This window comes from Periplaneta americana, chromosome 16, assembly GCF_040183065.1.
Source record: "Periplaneta americana isolate PAMFEO1 chromosome 16, P.americana_PAMFEO1_priV1, whole genome shotgun sequence".
In the NCBI taxonomy this organism is placed as follows: domain Eukaryota; kingdom Metazoa; phylum Arthropoda; class Insecta; order Blattodea; family Blattidae; genus Periplaneta; species Periplaneta americana.
This window is the reverse complement of record NC_091132.1, coordinates 165,038,481-165,063,216: the sequence shown is the minus strand read 5'-3', so window position 1 is coordinate 165,063,216 and position 24,736 is coordinate 165,038,481. Positions and strand designations below refer to the sequence as shown.

At 36.5% G+C, this 24,736-nt stretch overlaps 2 protein-coding genes across 4 annotated transcripts; both read right to left on the bottom strand.

Annotated features, from left to right (window-relative positions):
- Nucleotides 1-587: 587 nt before the first annotated feature.
- Nucleotides 588-10,889, bottom strand: LOC138691768 (zinc finger protein ZFP2-like). 2 transcript variants are annotated; one of them, XR_011329957.1, is made up of 6 exons: nt 10,698-10,889; nt 9,632-9,769; nt 8,079-8,216; nt 6,605-6,687; nt 2,111-3,778; nt 588-1,481 (listed from the first exon to the last, which is right to left on the bottom strand). XR_011329957.1 is itself a non-coding variant. In XM_069814123.1 (5 exons), exons 1-5 carry the CDS (start codon nt 10,809-10,811, stop codon nt 2,569-2,571), a joined length of 1,683 nt encoding a protein of 560 aa, XP_069670224.1. In that variant the 5' UTR covers nt 10,812-10,889; the 3' UTR covers nt 588-2,568. The 2 variants fall into 2 exon arrangements, 1 of the variants encoding a protein (XP_069670224.1); XM_069814123.1 differs by having other exon boundaries at nt 588-3,778.
- A 4,011-nt stretch (nt 10,890-14,900) lies between these two features.
- Nucleotides 14,901-24,315, bottom strand: LOC138691773 (zinc finger protein 737-like). Of its 2 annotated transcripts, none has more exons than XM_069814147.1 (5): nt 24,079-24,315; nt 23,058-23,195; nt 21,430-21,567; nt 19,960-20,042; nt 14,901-18,635 (listed from the first exon to the last, which is right to left on the bottom strand). In XM_069814147.1, exons 1-5 carry the CDS (start codon nt 24,190-24,192, stop codon nt 17,330-17,332), a joined length of 1,779 nt encoding a protein of 592 aa, XP_069670248.1. In that variant the 5' UTR covers nt 24,193-24,315; the 3' UTR covers nt 14,901-17,329. The 2 variants fall into 2 exon arrangements, with proteins under 2 accessions (XP_069670248.1, XP_069670249.1); XM_069814148.1 differs by having other exon boundaries at nt 18,485-18,627.
- Nucleotides 24,316-24,736: the final 421 nt, after the last annotated feature.

Here is a 24,736-nt window from a genome sequence, read left to right as displayed (position 1 = left end):
GAAGACTGTGAAGTCATACTTCTTATTTCAAAGGGAAGAAGAGTGCAGCAGTTTGTTGTGGTCTCATTTTAGTGAAGGTGGCGAAAGCGATTTTTCAGTTGATTTGTGGATTTTCTGGTTCCTTCACAATGTACTAACTGTTCCACAGAAATCATTTAACAACTCGAGCACAAGACATTGACAGCGACTGAGTTGCATGCTGTGATGTAAAACTTGAAATCTGAGCTTGAGAATGAGCGAGGTGATAAATTTTATGGGAGTGAAGCTAATAAAGTATTGAAGCACATGGGTGATTGAGATAAACACAAGTTTCAGTATAGTGCATCGGTTTTCTTTGACAAAGCTCTGCAATTTCTTGTAAATGAAATGATCTGGAATAGTCAGTTTAAAAGAAAAAAGATCCTCTTTTGCGTTTGGAAACTCCGCTCACTTGGAGGGCTCTTTGAAATACATGTCAGTGATTTTCATCTCAACATCGATGTTGATAGATTGTATGTAGGTATTTGTACCATTAAAATTTTATTATGTTCCTAAATGAAATTAATTTGGAAAGGAAATTCCAAAAAGGTGTACAATGAAAGTCTGTAATATTTTGATTTGTGCAACCATAATTTATTTGAAAGCAAACAAAGGTACATGTAATATCTCGGCTACATGAATATTTAAAACTGATTATTACAGGATTGAAATATGTACGATTTATAAATGACTCAATAAATGCTTTTAAAAAAAACCTTGTTATGTTTAGCACATTGCTAAGAGATTTATTGTTGATGGCCAAAAATATCTTGTTTCAGGTCTTAATTTCTTAAGCCCTGGCCGTATTTTGCAGAGAACGAAAACTACAAGCTTAAGTGCAATTCTGAGGTACCACTAGGTCTTGCAGGCGGAAAGAGAGGGACTATTTATGGATTATTTATCTGGTGGATAAAAATAAACCTTTTTACAAAATCATCATACGATATTACTTCAAACATAAGCATTTGACAGAATAATGGTTCAGTCATAAAAAGATTAGTACAAGGATTTTATAATTTTTATTATTTTACCAAAACATTTATTCACTGAATAATATAGGATTAATTTTTGTATGTAAGAGTTAAGGGAAATAATGTTTCCATATTCATATTTATTCATTTTGTTCCACTCATTATACTTAGTACACTATAGTTCACAAAGCCCGTTATATTTCGTAGTCTTGTAGCGCAAAACCTCATTTCACTCTGTTTGATATTTCGTTATACTTTTCATGGACATTAATGAGTACACATAAGAAAAAACATGAAGAATATGTAAAATTATGGTTGCTTTAATAAAATTTTTACAACTATATTGTATGATTTAAAAAGCAATTTTTGATTTACATTAAAATAACAGCAGAAAAGACAATGCATGTCAATAACGATATGTAAAGTCGATACTACATCTTCTGATGTTAATTGTGCATTATCCACCATCGGCGTTCTTTCACGAGTTCAAGCCTGTTAACATAAACAAAGGTTGGTTAATCAACTACAAAATGTATGGCACAGAATATTTAAGAATTCTAATCACTTGGTAGTCTGGTCAGACACACGCAGAATTATTATACTAATTCTACTGAATTTCTTAATTAGTTAGACACGATGAAGAAGATATAATGTTACGGCACCATATGACACAAGAAATACGAGAAAAGTTTGACGATAGCAAAAGATTGAATCAACTTCAACATATGAAGCAACTTAATCCTTAGTTGTGAATTCTCAACTTCAATGTATGTATTTTAACTGTATAAACTTTCTCGCTTTTGTTTCCGTTCCAGGTTCATTGTGGGCACGCCTAAAAGTATCCTACTGTTTTCTAGCATCCTTGAAGAATTAAGTTACAAGAGTGAGAGAAACACATCCCATATTCATCGGATTACCACATATTTTGGTATTTTTAAAATATACTTTGAATAGTTTTTAACAAGAAACTCGTATCACAATTTTGAGAAATAAATGTCATCTCGCGTATAAGCGTTCACGGGTTTTTAACCTACAAGACCTTGAGAAGTTAGCACAAAAACCGCATTAGAAACGTTTGTTGCTCATATCCTGCACTTCAAGAGAACTTAACTTATACCTACCAGCGAAACAGATTTAGAAGCTGTCTCGTATATGTGCAAGAGATCGTGGCTTTTCAGACTATTCGGCTCGTCGAGTCACTCAACATCATGGCATTAGAAACGTTTCCCGTCCCTTTGGCGGAGATCATTGCATTTTAGTCGCATTTGAACGGTTTCTCGCGTGTGTGCATGCGTTGATGTCTTGTTAGGTTACTCGAACACTAAAACTTTTTCCACAAATATCACACATCTCGCCTGTGTGTGTGTCGGTGCTTATTCTTGTTCATGTCCCCCAATACATAGAAACACCACACACATGACAGTTGAAAGAAATGTCGTCAGTGTGCAAGAATTTTGTCGCTTGTCAGGCTTCTCGAATGCAAGAAACACAATTACCACATTTGAAAGGTTCTCTCGCCTATGTGCCGCTGTTCATGTCTTCTTAGGTGACTCGAATGATACATAACAAACATCACACTTCAATTGTTTCTCACCTGGGTGCATGCGTTCAAGTATTTCTTGGTTACCCGCACTCGAGAAACACCACGAACATCACACTTCAAACGCTTCTCATCAGCTGTGTGTTGGCGTTCATGCCTTTTTAGGTCCGTCGCCGCGGAGAAACACTCACCACACACACCACATTTGAACGGCTTCTTGCTTGAGTGCACGTATTCATGAGTTCTTCGGCTACTCGAACACGTGAAACACTTTCCACAAACATCACATTTGAACGGTTTCTCGCCTGTGTGCACGCGTTCATGTCTTGTTAGTTTACTTGAACAAGAGAAACTTTTTCTACAAACATCACACATGAAAGGCTTTTCGCCTGTGTGTCGGCGCTTATGCTTATTCAGGTGCCCAGATATCGAGAAACACTTACTGCAAACATCACATTTGAACAGTTTCTCGCTTGTGTGCATGCGTTCATGTCTTGTTAGGTTATTCGAAAACGAGAAACATTTACCACAGACATCACATTTGAACGCTTTCTCGCCTGCGTGCATGCGTTCATGTCTTCTTAGGTCACTCGAATATGAGAAAGACTTACCACACACATCACATTTGAACGGTTTCTCGCCTGTGTGCATGCGTTCATGTCTTCTTAGGTCACTGGAATACGAGAAACGTTTCCCACAAACATCACAAATGAAAGGCTTCTCGCCACTGTGTCGGCGAATATGCTGTTTCGGGTGCCCAAATTCCGAGAAACTCTTACCGCACACATCACAGTTGAAAGAAATGTCGTCACTGTGCATGAGTTTAAGCTTTGTCACGCTACTTGAATGCAAGAAACACTTACCACAATTACCACATTTGAAAGCTTTCTCGCCTCTGTGCAGGTGTTCATGTCTTCTTAGGTTTCTAGAATACGAGAAACTTTTACAACAAATATCACACTTGAAAGGCTTCCCGCCTCTGTGCACGCGATCATGTATTCTTAGGCTGCTCGAATCCCAGAAGCACTTACCACAAAATTCGCATTTGAAAGGTTTCTTCTTCAGTTTTGCCGAATTCGAGTAAGATACTTTAGGCAATTCAAATTCCAATTGCTTTACACCGTCGTGAGTCCGCACAGGTTTTCCCGGGCAACCTGAATTATTGCGAATCTCACATACTGTCCCGTTCTCTTGAAGTGCAACACTGTCGAATTCTGATGACACAGTCCACTCATTGGCAGCTGCAATCCTGAAGTAAATACAGTATCAGTCTATTAAATAGTCAGAACAAATATACATCCAATTACTGAACATTCAATTCAAAACAAACCCATTTCACCAGAAGGTACATTACTATTTCAGATTCATTCTTGTAAATAATTTATGAGTATAAAAATTCCCAACAATTTGGCCTTCATCTGTACAACAAATTTCATAGGGATTACACAACGTTTGTGAAATATTGGGTAGCATTTATTTTTAACAAAGTTACCTGCTTTACGTTTATTTTTTTTACGACACAAGCGTACTAATTGTTGTGATTATTTTAAAATTGGGTTTGGAAATTAGCTATAACTCTGTCTATACATTTTTATTCTCATATATAAATTATTTATACTTTGTGAAGTTAGTCACTTCAAAATTTGGCACTGGAAGAATTCTGAGTCCAGTTCGTTAAAGTATTACCAACATTAATCTCACGAGAGGTTTGGATTGACTAGAGAAATTTGAAATTCGAGTGGGACTATTACACCACTAGGAGAAAGTATATAAATATTAGAAAAAATAAAGTACCCTAATAACAATAAGATATTAATTGACTTCCTAAAATTCTATTTCATTAATGTTAGTGTTGTAAAGTTCACATAACTGCCTGCGTGTTCCTTCAGAAGACGAGAGCTGGTGCGATTTTCCCCTTGTATTACGGGCCGGATGTCCACTCACACCCCGCCCCTAGCAACTCCCTCCTGGTGCCGACAGCTCTCCTCACCACATGGCCCGGCCCGGCCCGGTGAGAGATGGCCTCGCTGGAAGACACAGTCCTTCAGAATACGGGACTCGCTATTTTTTTCTCCCCTCGTATTAGGAGCCAGATGTCCACCCACACCCCTGCCTCTAGCAACTTGCTCACGTCGCCGAGGGGCCCCCCGACCACGTGACCAAGCCAAGAGAGAGAAGAGTCCCACTAAAGGCCACAATGTTGTGGCGGGAATTTGTGTCGTCACATAGCGTCATAACGTTCCAAGCCACGCCAACAAGGAGAGAAATGGCGGGAAGCCCGAGGTGTATATAAGGCGGGCCCAAAATGGCATAGGGACATTCGTCGCCGGCTGGGGGGGCAGCCACAATGCTCCCTCTGCCATCGACAACATTTCTCTGATCCAGCGTGCTGTACTTCGTCGGACCGGGTTTTCACGGCCGGCACTTACCCACGGAACAGAAACGCATCGCTGGCTCTTTCTCCGCCTCCCCGCTCCGATCTCCCTAACCAAGCTATCCTAGTATCGCTCTCCTCTACTAATCCCCCCCTCTATCACCTTGTCTAGATTCCACGTGCTCTAACCCTTTTAGAAAACACTGTCTTTCCTGTCTTTGACTTCCCTCTCTGTGGACGCCCATCGCCGGCCATTTGTCAGCGGAGCTCGTTAGCAGAGAGTAACCCCTCCATCTCTCGTCGGTCGACGAATCGCGGACCCTTTGGGGGCAGAGCTTCGAATAGGCGAGAATCTCCAGCACCCCTGCTTCCCGTCTCTCGGTTCTCATACCCACCGTATTCGCGCCCCTTTTTCGAGCAAACTCTCTCTTCAGTTTTCCCCAGGCACTCCCGTTTCTGCTCTCTACCCCTTTCTATGTTGCTAGCCCGTTCCCTTCACACCAGCTCCTCGCTACTCTCTCTCCCTCATCTTGTCTTCGTCTCTCCCCAGGCACTCCCGTTACTCATCTCCACTATTCTCAGTCATGACAACAGCACGCCCTCAAGTTAGCTTCAGCCAGACTCACAGGGACAAAAACGGCAATATTCTAGAGTTTCTTAACGACACTCTCGTTTCCCCTGTCCACGAAGAGGAGGAGGACACTGCTTATTTCAAATAAACTACTATATTTGTATCAACGTATTTTCTTCCTACATCATCGTATAACCGCCCACCCCCACGAAGTTCGTCACCACCTGTCCTTCACTCCCGTTTCCCCCATCATCACCTGGGACCACAGCAGTAGAACGTCAAAGTAGATCGAAGCACAACAACTATACCGTAACGTCAACCTTCCCCACACACTTCAGCTCCCCTTGTCACGTCACTCCCGCTTCCCCTCTCAACACCTGGGACAGCAGTCTTCAGCAGAGGGACGTCTACGGAGGCCGACGCACGATATTAGCTTCACCAAAACATTTGAACAGAACCGCCATTATTAGTTGAATATCTATGGGTCATTCCAATTTTAAAATTTGTAACGCCAAATTCAGGATTTTTTTTCAATTTTCTAATAAATGAATGTCATAATAATAAATACTTAAATGCTCTGATATGAACTTCATCTCACCAAATTGTTGAAAAGTAATGAAGGGTGAAATACTCGGGGAGTAGAAATGTAGACTATTGTTAAAAATATTATTAAAATGGCATGCTTCATTATATCAACGTAAAAATTGTGCCGATACAATGATGACTCCATTTATTTAAACTTCCTTCTGAGTTATAGATCTTTACTTAAAGCATGTATTAAAACGTACAGTAAAATAAAGAAATGTTAATATTTTCAAATCGATTAATTTTTTTTTTACTATGCTCTTTCTTTACGGTGAGATATACAATGTCTTCATCTATTACAAAAAATTTATGACGGGATCTCTAATACTTTGGAAAATATTAAATAAACCAGAATTGCAAATGTTGCCATTAAGGATCAATGTCGCGTGCAGTGTATTACGTCACGCGCTCATACCAGACACTCACACGCGTGCTTAGCGCTCGATATGACAAATGACAGATGTTGCGACATCCGCTCAACGGTACAGTAATAGATTTCACTTGAGAGTTTGTTTTTTTTTTCATGTTATAATCACCATACTCACGTTTCTGTTAAACTCTCGTTGTTCTCTGCCGTTAGTTCCAACCTTGGCTCCTCATTCACTGTATTCAAGTCACTCTGCTCTTCCTAAAAATACAGAAGAAACAAAAGAAAAAGATAGCACAATTTACGTGATTCGAAATTCGTATTAGGCCTTGTAGAATTAGATAATTGAAGACAATTCTGAGGGCAGATTTTTCATGGTGTAACTCTTTCCCTATACTTCGACTTATGCCATGTTTCATATTCTGCCGCACACCAGTGGGTCATTTGAGTATGCCATGGCACACTGATGGGACATGGCTGTTATAGAGTAACTATTTAATTACTTATAATATCAGAAATTATCTATGAGCGAATAATTCAATATCTAGTCACGAATTTGGTGAATTTTTAAGTGGTTTATCTGACAACATTTTAACAACTTCAATGGTTATCCAGTGTCCCAGTGAAGACAGCAAAATGTGTCTAGGGTTCAGCACCGCAACTTAACAAGCATTTTTCTCTCTATGGATTAAAATATAACACCTGAAAAACCTTCAAACAGGTAACTAGTCCCAACCTGTGCCTGGACACCGATTTGCTACTTTCACTATCAGGCATGGTAATTGTAACTCCACTCTTTTGAACGAATTGGTACAATCCTCATTTCTCTGGCAATGTCTAATACTAAGTCAATATATGTCTTAAACTTTTACATTCCAGGTATATATTGATCCAGTTCAATTTGCTTTCGATAATACTTCTGTGCTCATTATATTTTTTTCCCACTTTCGCTCCATAATATTTGACAGGCAAAATCATGAAGTATACAATCCAGTACTCAAAGATCCTTCGCTATGACAATACTGATCATTACATTGTACAGAAAAAATTGGTTAGAAAATTCGCTGAACAATTTTGTAAACTTCATAAATATCCCGACAATTTTGACTAAGTTGGGGTCTAGTCATAAGAGCTAAAAGAAATTCAATACATTGTTTATTTCTACTGATTTTAAAATTGGCAAAATGAAGTTTGTAATTTAATGTTTCCCTAACCATATTAAAATTAAATGCACTACTCTGACAATATAAGAGTAAATGAAATAAACAACAGTTTCCAGCATGCTGTACCTGCATGTATATATCACAACATTTTGCAAAATTTAGAACCTATTCTACAATATACTCAAAATCAGCTATATAATTTATAATAAAACTTACAGAATGTCTTCTCTCATGCATAACATAATATTCTACAAAAGGTACATTGCAAATACGTAAATACTTAAAAACAAAAAGATGAAAAACTGAAAGGGAGCATTAGTTCTCTGCAAAATGATATATCTTGCAACACTAACAGTGATAAGTGTTTTTTCTCTATCATAAAATAAAAGCCACAGCAAATAATGTTGCAAAGAGGTATTGTCTATGACAATCAAAATAAGAGACAAATATTGGAAGTAGAATACAGTGCATTCCTTATGCTCCACTAACCTCTGATTCACGTTTCAACTCAGGGAAAGAAATTGGCACCGGATCTTCCTCAAATTTTATCTCTGATATGAGATTAGAGCTCTGGTTCACATATTCCTCTTTTATACCAGTCACATGCTGATCCAAGGAATTCCGTTCCTGTAGTATAAAAAGAAGTCTCAAATGGGCAATTTATTACTAGGCGTTAGAAGACGACTACTAACATTACACGCTTAACTTACTCTCTATATATCTGCATGAAACAGGTTAACAGTATGAGCAATGGGGCAAAAAATCATGAACAAAAGCAAATTTTTGATGTTGAAAGATTTTTTAGACATGTGATGAAGGTCCGTAATAATACAAAAAGCAAATCGTGCATATATAGGTCATTCCTACATATAATATACTATTGCGCATATATTATAGCATATTTTAAAGATTGTGTTGCATTAAACCCAAAATTAGTATTCTTTTGCAGAAAAATAAAATAAAACAATAAGAATTTTGTTAAATGTACTGGATAGATAGAAAATACTTATCTATGAAGGAAAACTATGATAAAACATCACTGCCTGCTTTTGGTCCATATTTGGTCCAGCACAAAAAGACACATTCCCCAACATCCCTACCTACCTGACTCTAACACCCCTAACCTCCTTTAATAAGGTTCGCTTATTCAGAGTTAGCACACTAGCAGCATTTTGTTTCCTACCTGCAAGTACTCAAACATTATACCACTGAGCTACCACACACATCGACAACAAGTATTTCGCCTTATCCTTTAGACATGTATGAGCGGCAAAATTAAAAAAAAAAAAAACCTCTAATTCTATTTCTAATAGTTTCAAGATTTGCCAACTGAAGTCTTTAACTTTAAGTTTCTCTATCTATAGTAAAACTGAATCCACTTCATTTCCAGAAAAACGAACGTAATAAATAATACACTGATAAATGTACGTGTCTGTATGCATCAGAACATTTTGAAAAAATTAGAGTACCTTCTGCAATTCAACAAAATAAGCCCCACAATTTACTCTAAAGTTACAATTTATTTTTTCACATACTCTGGCAGCATAATGTACTAGATAACACATATCCCAGACATGTAAATACTTACAAGCAATGGGAGAAAAGATAAATGAAGACCGGGTGTTAATATTCATGCATATATGTACAGAATAATGAATACTCATTTGAAAACCATAAAACGCATCCAGAATTTTACACAAAAACATAGTGACAACAAAATAAATCAATTCAAGTGTAACACATCAAAATAATCCCACAGTCTAGTATATACAGTCACGAAGCTTGAGTTGTGACGTTGCTATGAACAATAGACTGTGCAGGTAATATTTCGCATTGTCTGTAATGAGACGATAGTAGCGATCCTAGTGGTTAGAAACAATCTATGGATGCATATTTATTACATATTGAGATTCGTGACTATATAATAGACTGTGATAATACAATGTGGGAATGTGTACCTATGGCAACCATTACGAGTAAGTATAAAGAGCAATTTCATTCTGCCACTACCACAGACAGTACATTCCTTGTGTTGCACTCACCTCTCGTTCACGTTTCACCACAGGAAACGAAGTTATCTCCGGAGCCTTCTCAAATTTTACTTCAGATGTGAGAACGTGGCTGAGGTCCTCATATTCCTCCTTTATACCTGTCAAAAGCTGATGCACAGGATTCCGTTCCTACAGTACAAAGAGACGCCTTAAATGAGCAATTTATTACAGGGTGTTAGAAGACAACTTTACAAGTTGTTCTGTATGTGTCCGTATACCACAGCCTGTGCTTTACATTATAGTGGATAACGGCAGATTTATATCCAAATGCATATTTTCATTAAAAACCGTTTGTTATGCATGTTGTTAACTTCCGTGATGATGAATACGCAAAATTAACTGTGCATTAGTTTTTTAATATTTCGGCCATTAATGCATATATTATACTACTGTGCATTATATTGTAGCATACTCTATATTCTTCACAGTGTAAGATTAGCAACATTATTTGCGTAGTTTTATCTAAAAAAAACAATACTCTGGATTGTTGTGTTGGCAGAACATAAAATGTTATGATAGACTGCATTCAATGGCTAGAAATGCCTTGTATATGAAGCGAAGCTGTGAAAAATCCACCACTGCTCGCTTTTGTTTCGTTGACCTACTGCACATAAGAAAAAAAAAATCCCAAAAAAAAACCCTACTTCCCTGACTCTAACACCTCTATCCTCATTTTGTGTATTTGACTCATCAATTGAATCCGCAAAATGATTGAGAGTTTCAGACAGACAAAAGAAAAAAAAATGAATTCGTGTCGCTTAAAATAATATGAAAGACCTCCACTGCGGAATATGTAGCTTGGCAACCATTAACAATAAGGTGTAGCCTACAATTTTGTTTTTAAAATCTGACCTATAAAACCAGGTAACAGTTCAACAACAGACTTCGGTACAACAGGACATATATAATAAATACATAGTTATGAGATTTTTTTCTATCTCTAACATACAGTAACAAGCACTGCAACAAAAATGTTGAAAGGATGAAGTGCCTATGGTAATCAAAATAAAATATAAACTCCGGAAGAACACGAGTGCTTTCCTTGTGCTTCACTCACCTCTGGTTCCACTTTCACCATTCGGAATGAAATTGGCATCGGATCTTCATCAACTTTCAACTCAGACGTGACAGTATGTCCCTGGTCTACACATTGTTCGGAGTAACAAGACATCTTTGCGTAGGCCTACGTATAGCAACTCTGTCCTTAAATTTTTGTATGCAGTACCTCCTTCGTCGTTACAATACAAAGAAAGTCAGTGCTCACTAAATCCTTTACGAAATATTTTCAAGACGGCCGTGTTCAGAGATATAATTGAGGTTCACAACGCTGTAATTTGATGTTGTATTCCTCATTGTAATTATTCTTAGCATTATTAATTTTCTTCTAATATTACTTATTAATACTAATTAATGGTAGCTAATCGGTCATCCAAGAATCAGTGCCATGGCAATTCTTCTATCTATGAATTTAAGTTGGGGTATCGGATATTTCCTTTCTCCCACTGTACACAATTTCACTGCTCATTCTTCCTTACATATTCCTAATACTCACTTTGCCCATCAATTACTTAATTCTACAGACTACTTTATGTTAAATAAGAATATGTAACTTACCGGTACCTTTAAATACGCCATGATTCGATCCTATAACCATTCGTTTAGTGAACCAATATCATAGCCTTTACCCTACGAATTCGTTGACGAACAAACCCTTAAAAATTATATTTACGTACAATTAACATCAAATACATCCAAAGGTATTAAACATATGACTTTATTATTATATAGTAAAACTGATTTCATTGGAATTCTATTATTACAGTTAATATGCCAAATTGATCACTAATTAATTATGTTAATATTGTACAAGGAACCAATATGATAGCACTACTACATTTATCCATTACTAATTATGTCGCTACAGCCCACACATAATAAATCGATTCACTACATCATCCCACCTTTAGTATTCCTTTAAATCTCATTACATAAGTCAAATTTTCAAGTTTCTTTAAAACAGTTTTTTGTACTGCAGTGTAAACTGTGGTTATACGTGACGTCATATAGGCCTAGTATGCAATCCAACTTATTGATCGGGAAAACAGCGACTCTTCCTTGGATAATACCAGCTAATCATGTATATCAATGTCAAGGCCAGCTAGACCAGCATTAGCTTCGCTAGCTGACCAGACAGGAACTTGTAACAAGAAGAAGTTAGGCATATACTATGATTTTCAGGATGAGTGGTTAACAGAATGGAGAAAATGGCTTCGGATGAGTGATGATTCTATTGCCGAATTTAGGTTATGTACCCATATACAAAGATTAGTGTAAGATACGAAGGACAACGCGCAATGTAAGGTGTCGTTGAAGAAAAAATATTAGGCCTACAGGTGGTTTCACAAATATTAGGCAGTCTCATATGACGTTCAAATTTTGTATAAAGAAAGAGTCGAAAGAAATCTTGTGTAAAATAAGTTGTATCTGCTTACCATGGTCTTGTCCTCATTGTAAGATACAATACTCAAGATTGTCCAAATAATCCAGAACTCACACCTCATTGCAAAATTGCTTGGGAAATATCGAGTGTGCGCAAGAAATATGCCAGTGTCGTTGAAAATGTTTTGGACCACATATTTGGGAGTGAATCATTCAGCAAACAAAAAACAGTTATCGTTCCTTTAGTAGTTTATTAGTTTATATGAACAAATTTAGGAAATAAGACATTTTCCCCGTAGCGGTATCTATTCAATACTGTAACCCCAAAACTGGGATTAGTCGCGGTGTTTTATTCTTCTGTCAAGACGAATATGAGTCCATTGAAGTAATCTCCAAATACATCTCAACAATTTTAAATAGAAAAGGTTTAGAATTATCTCAAGTCTCAGTATATACGGTTCTTAATCATGCATTTAATTATGGAAAAAATGTTTCTATGTATCAGAAGTTATTGCCAGTTTACCAGAACATATTAATGGCAAATTTCATCTGCCGCATTTTAAATAATCGTTTGATACCTTCTGTATCAGTTTTCACATTTTTTCATTCAGAGGAATTTGTCATAAAGGTATGTAATGAATTTTCATCTTCTGCAAAGTCCACGCCTGTGGAGTAACGGTTAGCACGTCTAGCCGCGAAACCAGTTGGCCCGGGTTCGATTCCCGGTTGGGACAAGTTACCTGGTTGAGGTTTTCTCCGGGGTTTTCCCTCAATCCAATATGAGCAAATGCTGGGTAACTTACGGTGTTGGACCCCGGACTCATTTCACCTGCATTATCACCTTCATCTCATTCAGACGCTAAATAACCAAAGCTGTTGATAAAGCGTCGTAAAATAACCTACTATAAAAACAATGTTCTGCAAAAACAAACAAATTAAAACATCTTTTCGACTTTGTTCACATGAAGTAACTTATAAAACACTTTTCAGGCAGGTACCAACGCCATGTATTTAATTATACCCCGTGATTGATGAACGCGTCTTTTTCTACTGAAAGGCTATGAAGTCGTACTTCTTATATCAAAGGGAAGAAGAGTGCAGCAGTTTGTTGTGGTGTGATTTTAGTAAAAATGGCGATGGCGATTATTCAGTTCATTTGTGCATTTTCTGGTTCCTTCACAATCTACAAAGAGCATCACAGAATTATTTAAAAGCTCGGACACAAGACATTTACATCGACTGAGTTGCATGCTGTGATGTAAAACTTCAAATCTCAGCTTGAGAATGAGCTAGTTGATAAATTTCATGGGAGTGAAGCCAATAAAGTATTTAAGGCCTCTTTTGTGTTTGGAAACTCCGTTCACTTGGACGGCTCTTTGAAATAAATGTTGCTGATCTTCATCTCATCATTCATGTTGATAGATTGTATGAAGAGATTTGTACCATTAAAATTTTATTATGTTCCTAAATGAAAATGATTTGGAAACAAAACTGAGGTCTATTTTCGAAAAAAGGTTTACAATAAAACTGTATAATATTTGGTTCTTTCAAAACTTAGAAAATTTATAATACGAACTCTGTTAAAAATCAGGTACAGTAATATGAAAATTAAGAACCTTAACAATATAAAGTTTCAGAGAAAATAAACGAAGGTATGTATGTAATATCTCGGCTACATCAACATTTGGAACTGCTTATTACTGGATTCAAATGAGTACGAGTAATACATTAATGTATATATGCTTTACAAAATAAAAAACAAACCAGCACCACACCGATATGGAGGTAATAGCATTCTTAAAAACACAATTAGCAGTACTAATATACATAAACTCCTGGTTCCTATCTAATATCAAAGAGACTGCAATTAAGAATGATTTGTCACATTGGCATATTTGAGTACAGTGGCCTATTTTCGTGTATTTGGAAGAAAATATCGTAAATTTATTGCTTCCTAACATAACAAGACTTGTCAGATAGGAACACTTCTATAGCTTAAGTATGTTATGCACAAAATGACAAAAAAATTGATTTCTCCTTCTGTCTTAACGAGTGCTATAAAACAAGTTATTTGTAATACAGAAAGGCGAAATAAAACAGCAACTAAAAGTAATCTTAAAATCTAATCCAAAGACGTAGCTACAAACATCACTGTTTCCAGATATAATGGATTATGCCGCTACCAATCAATGCTTTCATTGAATGCCTCATGATTTTGTAAACATTACAGTTGCTTGTAATGCAATGAAAAAAGAGGAAGACAGGAGAAGTTTCCATGGAGTCTCCTCGGAAAATAAAGTCGTATGTCAGTTAAAGAATACAAACAAAAAATTCATTCCGTTCATATTAAAATTAAGACTGCCGAGTGAATAAGGTACTATACCAAAACAGTTTCCTTAGAAACAGGAAATTGTACATTTGATAGATTTCACAAATCGTTAATAAAGTTGGCGTCTAATCAAAATATATGGAATAGGTTGCTATTGTTCTTATGGGTTTACCTCACAGCTAAGAGATGTATTGGTAAAGATGGCCAAAACTACCTTCTTTGGGATCTTTCTTCCTTAAGTCATGACCGTATTTTGTAGAAAACGAAAACCGCAAGCTTAAGTGTAACTGCAGCTGGAAAGAGAGGGTCTTGTTAGATATGGTGGATTATTTATATAAAAGATGAAAATAGGACCTTTTACAAAACAATGATACATTATTACTTCAAACATAAGGCATTTGACAGAATATTGATTGTCATAAAAAGTTAGAAGTGATTTATAATTTTCATTATTTTACGAAACATTTATTATTCATAGAATAATGTAGGATTAATTTTCGTATGTAAGCGTTGATGGAAATAGTCTGTTTCCATATTGATGTTTATTCACTTTCTTCCATTCATTACACATAGTACAGTATAGTTTACATAACCAGTGACATTTCATAATCTTTTGGCACAAAGCCTCATTTCACCCTGACTGATATTTCTTCACAATTTACATGATAATGAATGAGTACACATAAGGAATAACATTAAAAATATATAAAATTTTGGTTACCTTAATAACATTTTTACAACTACAGTGTATGACTACAAAAGTGCTAGTTCATTTAACATAAACGAAGTACACAAAAGACAATGCATATCAATAACGATATGTAAAGTCGATATAACCTATTTTGATGTTACATGTGCATAATTCACCAATGGCGTTCTTTCTCGAATACAAGTCAGTTAACATAAACAAAGGTTTGTTAATCAGCTACAATATTTATGACACAGAATACTTAAGAATTCAAATCACGTGGTAGTCTGGTCTGACACACGTAGAATTATAATGAAAATGATTCTACTGACCTCCTGAATTAGTCATACACGATGAAGTAGATGTAATGTCACGGCCCCATATGCCACAATAAATACGAGAAAATAGCTTCAGGATGGCTACAGATAGAATCAATTTCAACGTATGAATCAACTTAATCCTTTGTGGTGAATGCTCAACTTCAATGTATGTATTTTAACTGTATAAACATTCTCGTTTTTGTTTCCGTTCCAGGTCTATTGTGGTCCACGCGTAAAATTTCCCTACTGTGTTCTAGCGTCCATGAAGTTTCAAGTTACAAGAGTGAAAGGAACACATGCCACATTCATCGCATTACCAAATATTTTCGTCAATTATTCAGAAAACATTCTTTAAATAATCTTTAAAAAGAAACTCGTATCACAGATATGGGAATTGAAAGACACCACGCATTCATGGGTTCTTAACATACAAGACCTCGAGAACACTTACCACAAAAACCGTATTAGAAATGTTTGTTGCTCATATCCTGCAGGGGAAAATGTTAGAACACGGACTCCCCTTCGCCATCCCCACCCTAAGTCACTAGGGGTAGGTTGGAACTATGGGTAATATGGGTGGCGGGAACGGCGATGTGAGGGAAAAAAAATTTCCCGCTTCCATTCCCTCCTGCCTTCTCTCTTCATTTCTTCATGTGGCGATATTCTTTTCTTCCATGTCTTTGTAGTATATGTTGTTATTTGTCTTCTGTCTTCATATTGTTCATTTTCTTTGTTGAATCCTCAGCAGCCTCTCTGGAGAAGACGTGTTCTTGGCTAAAAATTTTGGTACTCGTATACAGGTATATTGCCCAGTAGAAAAAAAAAAGGGCAACTTCCGGAATGCAATTGTCAATCATGAATAAGAAATTACTGTGTAGACGTGATGGTGTTAGAGATAAATTATCGTGAAATTAACATTTGTCTCCATATAATATTGAGGTATTGTATGTTATAATAAAGCGATTTTATGTTGTATTTTAAGTGCATAAATTATTGAAAATTCATGCGACTAGGTGGCGGGGGTGTGAAGGAGCGTTGAGTTAACGGTACTTAAGCCACGACAGGCGAATCAGAGAAAGAAGGGGTGGCGAAATTAACAGGTGACGCTGCACATGTTGGCCTGCCGACAGTTTTGTGCCGATGTGCGATAGGGTTGGATGTGCGACTATGTTGTTATTATCGATATATTCGCCCGCATAACTTTAGGAATGATATCGGTAAGTTGATACGGTTTTTGCAACAGACAGGGTTATTAGCAAGTACGTACACTTGCCCTAAATGTGGTGGTCGATGTAAATTCCGAACAGGCAGGACCAAGCCAGGATATTTGCTAAAAATTCCCCTGCTAACAAGAATCGGTATCTCACCGAAAGATACTTCTCAGTGCATACAAATAATCAGAAAAGAGCAGTCAGCATTTGTCAAATGCCCATCATGATGTTTTCGAAAAGGCACTTCTCAGTGACCGACACCCCGCATTTTACATCATGTACTACACGTCGGATCATCATCGGGGCTACAAGCCCCAATACCCCTCTTTTTTACATCATGTACTTGTCCTCGATGTTCACGGAGATCGTCAGTGGCTGCCATGATGTTTGCAGGTTGCGCGTGTCTAGAATGGAGCGAAATGCAGCGTCAGAACGCGAGAGAGGGAGGAGTCTGCAAGGAAAGAAGCAAGTTGCAATGTAGGAGCAGTGGGGTAGAGGGGAAAGTAGCGTTCCGTGATCTGGTGTTTATCCTCCTCCAGTACACGAATACGTAAGTTATGCCTACCAGCGAAACAGATTTAGAAAGTGTCTCGGCTATGTACAAGAGATCATGGCTACTCAGACTATTCGCCTCAGAGAGTCACTCAACATGAACATGGCATTAAAAACATTTCCAATTTTTTTGGCTGATAAGATTGAATTTTACGCGCATTTGAAAGTTTCCTCGCCAGTGTGCCGTTGTTCATGTCTTCTTAGCCCACTCGAAACCGAGAAACACTTACCACAAACATCGCACTTCAACGGTTTCACGGCTGTGTGCATGCGTTCATGTCTTCTTAGGCTACTCGAAACCGAGAAACACTTACCACAAACATCGCACATGAAAGGCTTCTCGCCTGTATGTCGACGCTTATGCATATTAAGGGCAAACGATACCGAGAAAGACTCACCGCAAATATCACATTTGAACGGCTTCTCCCCTGTGTGTCGACGCTTATGCTTTTTCAGGTCCCCCGATACCGAGAAACACATACCGCAAACATCACATTCGAATGGTTTCTCGCTTGTGTGAAAGCGTTCATGTCTTGTCAGGTCATTGGAATAGAAGAAACTTTTTCCACAAACATCGCACTTGAAAGTTTCCTCGCCTGTGTGCCCGTGTTCATGTCTTCTTAGGCTAGTCGAAGTCGTGAAACACTTACCACAAACATCGCATTTGAACGGTTTCACGCCCGTGTGCATGCGTTCATGTCTTGTTAGGTTACTCAAACACGGGAAACTTTTTCCACAAACATCGCACATGAAAGGCTTCTCGCCTGTATGTCGGCGTTTATGAATATTTAGGCAACGCGATACCGAGAAAGACTTACCGCAAACATCACATTTGAACGGCTTCTCCCCTGTGTGTTGACGCTTATGGTATTTCAGGTTTCCCGATACCGAGAAACACTTACCGCAAACATCACATTTGAACGGTTTCTCGCTTGTGTGCGAGCGTTCATGTCTTGTTAGTTCACTGGAATAGAAGAAACTTTTTCCACAAAAATCGCACATGAGAAGCTTCTCGCCTGTGTGTCGGTGCTTATGCTTTTTCAGACTCCCCGTTACCGAGAAACACTTACCGCAAACTTCACATTTAAAAGGTTTCCGATCATTGTGCAGTTGCATATGTGTTCTTAAATTCCGAGAATACGAGAAACTTTTTCCACAATCATCGCAATTGAAAGGCTTCTCGCCTGTGTGCACGAGATTATGTATTCTTAGGTTGACCGAATCCGTGAAACACTTACCACAAAATTCGCATTTGAAAGGGTTCTTCTTCAGTTTTGCCGAATTCGATGAAGATATTTTATGCAATTCAAATTCCAATTGGTTTTCATCGTCGTCAGTCCACACAGGCTTTCCCGGGTAACCTGAATTCTTAGGAATCTCACACGAAGTCCCGTTCTCTTGAAGTGCAACACTGTCGAATCCTGATGACACAGTTCCCTCATTGGTAGCTGCAATCCTGAAGTAAATACATTATCAGTCTATTAAATAGTCACAACATATATATACATCCAATTACTGAATATTCAATTCAAAACAAACCCATTTCACGAGTAGGTACATTACCATTTCAGATTCATTCTTGAAAATAATTTATGAGTAATGTTCAAAGTATAAAAATTCTCAACAATTTGGTCTTCATCTGTACAACAAATATCATAAGGATTACACGTTTGTCAAATCTTGGGTTGCATTTATTTTTAACAAACATCTGTGCACAAAGTCACCTGCTTTACATTTAGTTTTTTTTACGACACAAGCGCACTAATTTCTGCGATTATTTTGAAATTGGGTTTGGAAATGAGCTACAACTTTGTCTATCCATTATTATTCTGACATATAAAACGTTTATACTTTATTAAGTTAGTCACTTCAAAATTTGGCACTGGAAGGATTCTGAGTCCAGTTCGTTGTAAGTATTATCAACAGTAATCTCACGAGAGGTTTGGTTTGTCTAGAGAAATTTAAAATTCGAGTAGGATTTAATTGACTATTACACGTCTAGGAGAAAGTATATAAATATTAGAAACAATAAAGTACCCTACTAACAACAAGATATTAATTAGATTCCTAAAATTCAATTTCACTAATGTTAGCTTCACCAATACATTTGAACAGAACGGCCATTATTAGTTGAATATCTATGGGTCATTCCAATTTTAAAATTTGTAACGCCAAGTTCTGGATTTTTTTCAATATTCTAATAAATGAATGTCATAAAATAACTAATTAAATGGCCTAATATAAAATTCATCTCACCAATGGTTGAAAAGTAATGAAGGGTAAAATACTTGGGGAGTAGAAATGTAGACTATTGTTAAAAATATTAGTAAAATGGCATGCTTCTATTATCAACGTAAAAATTGTGTCAATACAATGATGACTCTATATATTTAAACTTACTTCTGAGTTATTATGGAATTTTACGTGGAGCATGTATTAAAACTTACAATAAAATAAAGAAATGTTAATATTTTCAAATCGATTATTTTTTTTACTATGCTCTTTTTTTACGGTGAGATAGAGAATGTCTTAAATTTTACAAAAATTTTATGATGGGATCTCTAATACTTTGGAAAATATTAAATACAGCAGAATTGCAAATGTTGCCATTAAGGATCAATGTCGCGTGCAGTGTATTAAGTCACGCGCTCATACCAGACACCCACACGCGTGCTTAGCGATCGATATGACAAATGCCAAATGTTGCGACATCTGCTCAATGGTACGGTAATAGATTTCACGTTAGAGTTCTTTTTTCCTGTTATAATCACCATACTCACGTTTCTGTTAAACTCTCGTTGCCCCCTGCCGTTAGTTCCATCCTTGGCTCCTCATTCACTGTGTCCAAGTGACTCTGCTCTTCCTAAAAATACAGAAGAAACAAAAGAAAAAGATAGCACAATCTACATCAACAAAAGCACACCGAAATTCGTATTAGGCCTTGCAGAATTACATAATAGAAGACAATTCAGAGGGCAGATTTATCATAGCGCAACTCTTTGCCTATACTTTGACTTATGCCTTATGTTTCATATTCTGACGCACACCAGTGGGTCGTTTGAGTATGCCATGGCACACTGGTGGAACATGGCTGTTATAGAGTAACTATTTAAATACTTATAATAGCAGAAATTATGTATGAGCGAATAATTCAATATCTAGTCACGAATTTGGTGAATTTTTTAGTGGTTTATCTCACAACATTTTAACAACTTCAATTGTTATCCAGTGTCCCAGTGAAGAGAGAAAAATGTGTCTAGGGTTCAGCACCGGAAGTTAACCAGCATTTTCTGTGAATGGATTATGGGATAAAACCTGAAAAACCCTCAAACAGGTAGCTAGTCCCAACCAGTGCCTCGACACCGATTTGCTACTTTCACTATCAGTCATGGTAATTGTCACTGCACACTTTTGAACGAATTGGTACTATCCCCATTTCTCTGGCCATGTCTAATACTAAGTCAACATATGATCTCAAACTTTTACATTGCCAGGTATATATTGATCCAGTTCAATTCGCTTCTGATAGTACGTCTGTGCTCATTATATTTTTTTCCATATCTCCTCCATAATATTTGTCATGCAAAATCTTGAAGTGTACAATCCAGTACACATAGATCCTTTGCTATGGCAAAACTGATCATTGCATTGTACAGAAAAAATTGGTTAGAAAATTCGTTCAACAAATTTGTAAACTTCATAAATATCCCGAGATTTTTATCTAAGTTGGGGTCTAGTCATAAGAACTAAAGGAAATTGAAATACATTGTATATTTCTAGTGTTTTTAAAATTGGCAAAATGATTTTTGTAATTTTACGTTTCCATACCTGTATTAAAATTAAATGCACTATTCTGACAAACTAAGAGTAAATAAAATAAACAACAGTTTCCTGCATGTATATATCACATTTTGCAAAATTTAGAACCTATTCTACAATACACTCAAAATCAGCTTTATAATTTATAATAAAAGTTACAAAATGTCTTCTCTCATGCATAACATAATATTCTACAAAAGATACATTGCAAATACGTAAATACTTAAAAAAAATAGGTGAAAAACTGAAAGGGAGCATAAGTTCTCTGCAAAATGATATATCTAGCAATACTAACAGTGATAAGTGTTTTTTCTCTATCATAAAATAAAAGCCACAGCAAATAATGTTGCAAAGAGGTATTGTCTATGACAATCAAAATAAGAGACAAATATTGGAAGTAGAATACAGTGCATTCCTTATGCTCCACTAACCTCTGATTCACGTTTCAACTCAGGGAAAGAAATTGGCACCGGATCTTCCTCAAATTTTATCTCTGATATGAGAATAGAGCTCTGGTTCACATATTCCTCTTTTATACCAGTCACATGCTGATCCAAGGAATTCCGTTCCTGTAGTATAAAAAGAAGTCTCAAATGGGCAATTTATTACTAGGCGTTAGAAGACGACTACTAACATTACAAGCTTACTCTCTATATATCTGCATGAAACAGGTTAACAGTATAAGCAATGGGACGAGAATTCATGTACAAATGCAAATTTTTGATGCTGAAAGACTTTTTAGACTTGTTATGAAGATCTGTAATAATACAAAAAGCCAATCGTGCATGTTTCGGCCATTGCAACATATAATATACTATTGCGCATATATTGTAGCATATTTTAAACATTGTGTTGGATTAAACCCAAAATTAGAATTCTTTTGCAGAAAAATAAAATAAAACAATAGGAATTTTGTTAACTGTACTCGATGGATGGAAAATATTTATCTAAGAAGGGAAACTATGATAAAACATCACTGCCTGCTTTTGGTCCATTGAACTGGTGCACACTAAGACACATTCCCTAACATCCCTACCTCCATGTTTCTAACATGTCTACCTTCCTTTTATAAGTTTCACTGATTCTGAGTTAGCACACTAGCTGCATTTTGTTTCGTACCTGCAAGTACTCAAACATTATACCACTGAGCTACCACACACTTCGACAACAAGCATTTCACAATATCATTTCGACATGTAAGAGTGGGGAAAATTAAAAACCTCTAATTATATTTCTAATAGTTTCAAGATTTGGCAACTGAAGTCTTTAACTTTAAGTTTCTCTATCTATAGTAAAATTGATTGCACTTCATTGCCAGAAAAACGTACGTAAAATAAACAATACACTGATATATATGTACGTGTCTGTATGCATCAGAACATTTTGAAAAATTTAGAGTACCTTCTCCAATTCAACCAAATAAGACCCACAATTTACTCTAAAGTTACAACATATTTTTCCATATACACTGGCAGCATAATGTACTAGATAAGACATATCCCAGACATGTAAATATTTAAAAACAATGGGAGAAAAGATAAATGAAGAGAGGGTGATAATATTTATGCATATATGTACGGAATAATGAATAACCATTTGAAAACTATAAAACGCATTCTAAAATTTACACAAAAACATAGAGAAAACAAAATAAATCAATTCAAGTACAACACATTATCAAAATAATCCCACAGTCTAGTATATACAATCACGAAGCTTGAGTTGTGACGATGCTAGGAACAATAGACTGTGCAGGTAATATCTCACATTGCCTGTAATGGGGCGATAGTAGCGATCCTAGTGGTTAGAAACAATCAATGGATGCATATTTATTACATATTGAGATTCGTGACTATATAATAAACTGTGATAATACACTGTGGGAATGTGTAGCTATGGCAACCATTACGAGTAAGTATAACGAGCAATTTCATCCTGCCACTATCACAGACTTTAAAGCGCTGAAGTACTGTTGTAAAAAGGCAGTGTCCGTTACGATGAACACACAAGATAAACACTGGAAGAAGAACACACAGTACATTCTTTGTGTTGCACTCACCTCTCGTTCACGTTTCAGCACAGGAAACGATATTGTCTCCGGATCCTTCTCAAATTTTACTTCAGATGTGAGATCGTGGCTGTGGTCCTCATATTCCTCCTTTATACCTGTCAAAGGCTGATACACAGGATTCCATTCCTACAGAACAAAGAGACGCCTTGAATGAGCAATTTATTACAGGGGGTTAGGAGACAACTTCTAACTTTACAAGTTGTTCTGTATGTGTCTGTATGCCACAGCCTGTACTTTACATTATGGTGGATAACGGCAGATTTATATACAAATGCATATTTTCATGCAAAAACGTTTCTTATACATGTTATGAACTTCCTTGATGAAGAATACGCAAAGTTAACAGTACATAAGTACCACTGTGCAGTATATTGTAGCATATATTTTTTTGCATAGTGTTAAATTAGCAATAATATTTGCGTAGTTGTATAAAAAACCAATACTCTGGATTGTTGTGTTGTCAGAACATAAAATGTTATGGTAGACTGCATTCAATGGCTAGAAATTCCTTGTATATGAAGGGGAACTGTGAAAAAATCACCACTGCTCGCTTTTGTTTCGTTGATCAACTGCACAAAAGAAAATAATCCCAAACAACCCTACTTCCCTGATTCTAACACCTCTATCCTCATTTTGTGTATTTGACTTATCAATTGAAACCGCAAAATGATTGAGAGTTTCAGACAGACAAAAAGAAAAAAAAATGAATTCTTGTCGTTAGGCATAATATGAAAGACCTACACTGCGGAATATGTAGCTTGGCAACCATTAAGAATAAGGTGTAAACTAGAATTTCGTTTTTAAAATCTGACCTATAAAACCAGGTTACAGTTGAAAAGTAGTCTTCCCTACAACAGGATATATATAATGAATACATAGTTATCCCAATTTTTTCTATCTCCAACATACAGTAAAAGCACATAAGATATAGTGCCTGTGTCAATAAAAATAAAATATAAACTCCGGAAAAAAAAAAAAAACATGAGCGCATTCCTTGCGCTCCACTCACCTCGGGTTCATGTTTCACCATACGGAATGAAATTGGAATCGGAACTTCACCAAGTTTCACTTCAGACGTTTGAGCACGTCCCTGGTCTACACATTGTTCGGAGTAATAAGACATCTTTGCATAGACCTACGTATGGCAACTCTGTCGTTATCTGAGAGGATAAAAAGAGGTCGTTATATTTTACAATGTAGTAGCGCCTTCTTCGTTACGATAAAAGGAAAGTCAGGGCTCACTAAATCCTTTACAAAATATTTTCAAGGCGGCCGTGTTCTGACAGATGCTTGAGGTTCAGAACGCTGTAATTCAATGTTGTATACCTCATTGTCATTATTCTTACCATTATTAATTTTCTTCTAGTATTACTTATTAATACTAATTAATGGTAGCTAATCGGTAACATCCAAGAATCAGTGCCATGGCAATACGTCTAAATATGAATTTAATTTCGGGTACATACCGCATATTTCCTTTCTCCCACTGTACACAATTTCACTGCTCTTTCGTCCTCACATATTCCTACTTCTTTCATTTGCCTCTGCTTACTTTATTCAACTGACTACTATACTCGTATGTTAAAGTGGAATATCTAACTTACCGGTAACTTTAAATAGGCCATAATTCGATCCTAGAACCTTCAGTTTAGTGAACCAGTATCATA

Excerpts from the sequence above, each read along its gene's own strand:
- LOC138691768 (XM_069814123.1), bottom strand. The coding sequence starts at position 10,811 with ATGTCTTGTTACTCCGAACAATGTGTAGACCAGGGACATACTGTCACG. Across the intron at positions 6,688-8,078 it reads AGTTGAAACGTGAATCAGAG|GAAGAGCAGAGTGACTTGAA; the intron begins GTTAGTGGAGCA and ends CTGTATTTTTAG. Across the intron at positions 3,779-6,604 it reads AACGAGAGTTTAACAGAAAC|GATTGCAGCTGCCAATGAGT; the intron begins GTGAGTATGGTG and ends TATTTACTTCAG.
- LOC138691773 (XM_069814147.1), bottom strand. The coding sequence starts at position 24,192 with ATGTCTTATTACTCCGAACAATGTGTAGACCAGGGACGTGCTCAAACG. Across the intron at positions 20,043-21,429 it reads AGTTGAAACGTGAATCAGAG|GAAGAGCAGAGTCACTTGGA; the intron begins GTTAGTGGAGCA and ends CTGTATTTTTAG. Across the intron at positions 18,636-19,959 it reads AACGAGAGTTTAACAGAAAC|GATTGCAGCTACCAATGAGG; the intron begins GTGAGTATGGTG and ends TATTTACTTCAG.